Raw genomic sequence first — 2,599 nt, forward strand, 5'->3', positions numbered from 1 at the left:
TGAGAATCTATTATGAAACAGACATTTAGGTACTAAGAATTATGTTGTAAACAAAACAAATAATCCATTGCCCTCATACAGTTTAAATTCTAGTTGATGGGTCCTGAATCAGGACAAGAAGACAAATAAGTATACAAGAGATGAGGATTTATAAAGGTATGAAGAATGTCACGGAGTGGAAGAATAGTGTACCTGGTGAGTAAAAGGGGACTAGTTTATGAAGGTGGTCAGGAAAAATATTAATAGAGTAATATTTAAACAATGACCTTAATAGAGTAAGAGAATGTTCTATAGCAGGAAAAGCAAGTACAAATGGCCTTAGGCAGGACCATCTTTAAAGTTGTTAGATCATGAAGAAATAGAAAGAAAATCACGTGAATGAAGTAGGGTAAGAAGAATAGGGAGTTTCCAAAAAATAATTTAAATCAGCAAAGGAAACATGAAATACGAGCATTAATCATTCCAACATATTTCTAGAAGCAAAATGTACATTATCGGTTTTCAGTGAAGTTTTTAGTAGTGTGAGAATTGCTAGAAATATTTGAAGAAATTGAAAAATACTTTTAGTCTTCTTCCATTTTTCTCACCCTCTAGCTGTGCTTTGCCTTTTGAATATTGTAATATGAGCATGGTAGTTCTATGTAATGTTTCAATTAAGGCAGAAATATTAATTCACATAGGATACTATATGTATGTATCTCCCAATAAAATGAGTCCCCCAAATTAGATACTTTCATTTGATAGTATATACATATTTTTTAAGGATTATATTTACTTATTCCTGAGAGACACAGAGAGAAGCAGAGACATAGACAGAGGGAGAAACAAGTTCCTCACAGGGAGCCTGATGTGGGACTTGATCCCTGGATGGGGATCATGCCGTGAATCAAAGGCAGATGCTCAACCACTGAGCCACCCAGGTGTCCCAACCTTTGATAGTATATTATTTTCATTCTGAAGTTAGGACTCTTAGAGCAGAATTCAACTAAAGAGGTGACAAATATGGGACATAAATTTCTATTCTAATACATGAATTAAAATATTTAAATTATGATTATTAAAAACTGGCAACATTCTATTTAATATTGGGAATTTGCCTACTCCAGTGTGTAAGTATCCTCATGGGCACATGCATGCACTTCCGTTCATGGTCCAATTCCACCCCTATTTTAAGTGTTTCTGCATTGATGTGGTAGAAAAAAAATGCATGTTAAATAAATGAATAAATGCATATCCTCAATAAAGTTTTTGAGAATTAATCCCAAGATTAATTAGCCATTCTTAGCAATTCTTGTTTAGGTTTATTTTCTACACATAATGTTTGCTTTCTTTCAGGATGAGAGACATTTGAATAAGTTAGAATATCACTTCAGGAACTTATTTGCACTCTGGCCTTAATGTAACTAGAATAATATTCATTGTAAAATGTTAAAAATCACAATCCTAAAGACAACTTTGACTCTAAAAAAATTTTCATGAAGGCATTCTTGACCTCCTTGTTTCTCAGGCTGTAGACCACAGGGTTCAGCATGGGGATGACCATGGTGTAGAACACGGATGCCATTTTGTCTGTGTCCATGGAATGGCTGGAGCTGGGCTGTGTGTACATGAAGATGACTGCTCCATAGAAGATGGACACTGCAGTGAGGTGGGAAGCACAGGTGGATATAGCCTTTAGGTATCCTGAAGAAGAGTGCATCTTCAGGATGGTGATAAATATGAATATGTAGGATACAAAGATAACTAGAAGAGCAAAAATGATGTTAAAAGTGGTTGCATAAACAAGATCCAGCTCACTGACGTGTCTATCAGAGCAAGAAAGAACCATGACTGCTGGGATATCACAGAAAAAGTGATGGACTTCATTGTTCATACAGAAAGAGAGACTAAATGTGCCTCCAATGTGGATAGAGGCATTGAGGAAACCACAGACATAGCAGCCTATGGCCAGACGAACACACACGCCTGTCGTCATGGTGGTGGTGTAATGGAGGGGTTTGCACACTGCTGCGTAGCGGTCATAGGCCATTGAGGCCAAGAGATAATTTTCCACAGTGGCAAAGACAGCAAAAACAAACATCTGAGCAACACATGCACTGTAGGAGATGACCTGGTCTCCTAGAAGTAACCCAGCCATGACTGTGGGTGTGACAACTGTGGAGTAACCAAAGTCTGCCAGAGACAGGTTACTGAGGAAAAAGTACATGGGAGTGTGGAGACGGGAGTCCAAGAGAATCAGCACAGTAATCCCCAAATTCCCAACCAGAGTGATGAGGTAGATGAAGGTGAACATTATGAAGAGAGGAACCTGCAGTTCTGGGTCATTGGTTAGTCCCAGCAGGATGAACTGTGTCACTTCTGTCCTGTTATCCATCAATGTTGAGGACCACAGATGCTCTGTGGCTAATGAGAAGAAAGAATTGAGTGATAAAGAAACTTACATTGAAAAGTGTATATACAGTATGTGTTATTTATCAGAGCAATAGCTTGTATTTCAAGATTCTCCAGATAAAATGTTAGCTTGACCACAAAAGTTAGTGCAAAAATTACATATAGGTTTATAAACTGTGGACTCTGAAGTATGGAGCATCTTCTCATT

General features: G+C 37.6%; 1 protein-coding gene across 1 annotated transcript; it reads right to left on the bottom strand.

Annotated features, from left to right (window-relative positions):
* Positions 1–1,115: 1,115 nt before the first annotated feature.
* Positions 1,116–2,374, bottom strand: LOC112663717 (olfactory receptor 5B3-like). Its single transcript, XM_035701974.2, has one exon. It carries the CDS (start codon positions 2,372–2,374, stop codon positions 1,436–1,438), a length of 939 nt encoding a protein of 312 aa, XP_035557867.2. The 3' UTR covers positions 1,116–1,435.
* Between the last annotated feature and the right edge of the window lie 225 nt (positions 2,375–2,599).

This window comes from Canis lupus, chromosome 18 (assembly GCF_003254725.2).
Source record: "Canis lupus dingo isolate Sandy chromosome 18, ASM325472v2, whole genome shotgun sequence".
NCBI lineage: Eukaryota > Metazoa > Chordata > Mammalia > Carnivora > Canidae > Canis > Canis lupus.

What these genes read in the sequence shown, in the direction of transcription:
- LOC112663717 (XM_035701974.2), bottom strand. Translation starts at nt 2,374, where the DNA reads ATGGATAACAGGACAGAAGTGACACAGTTCATCCTGCTGGGACTAACC.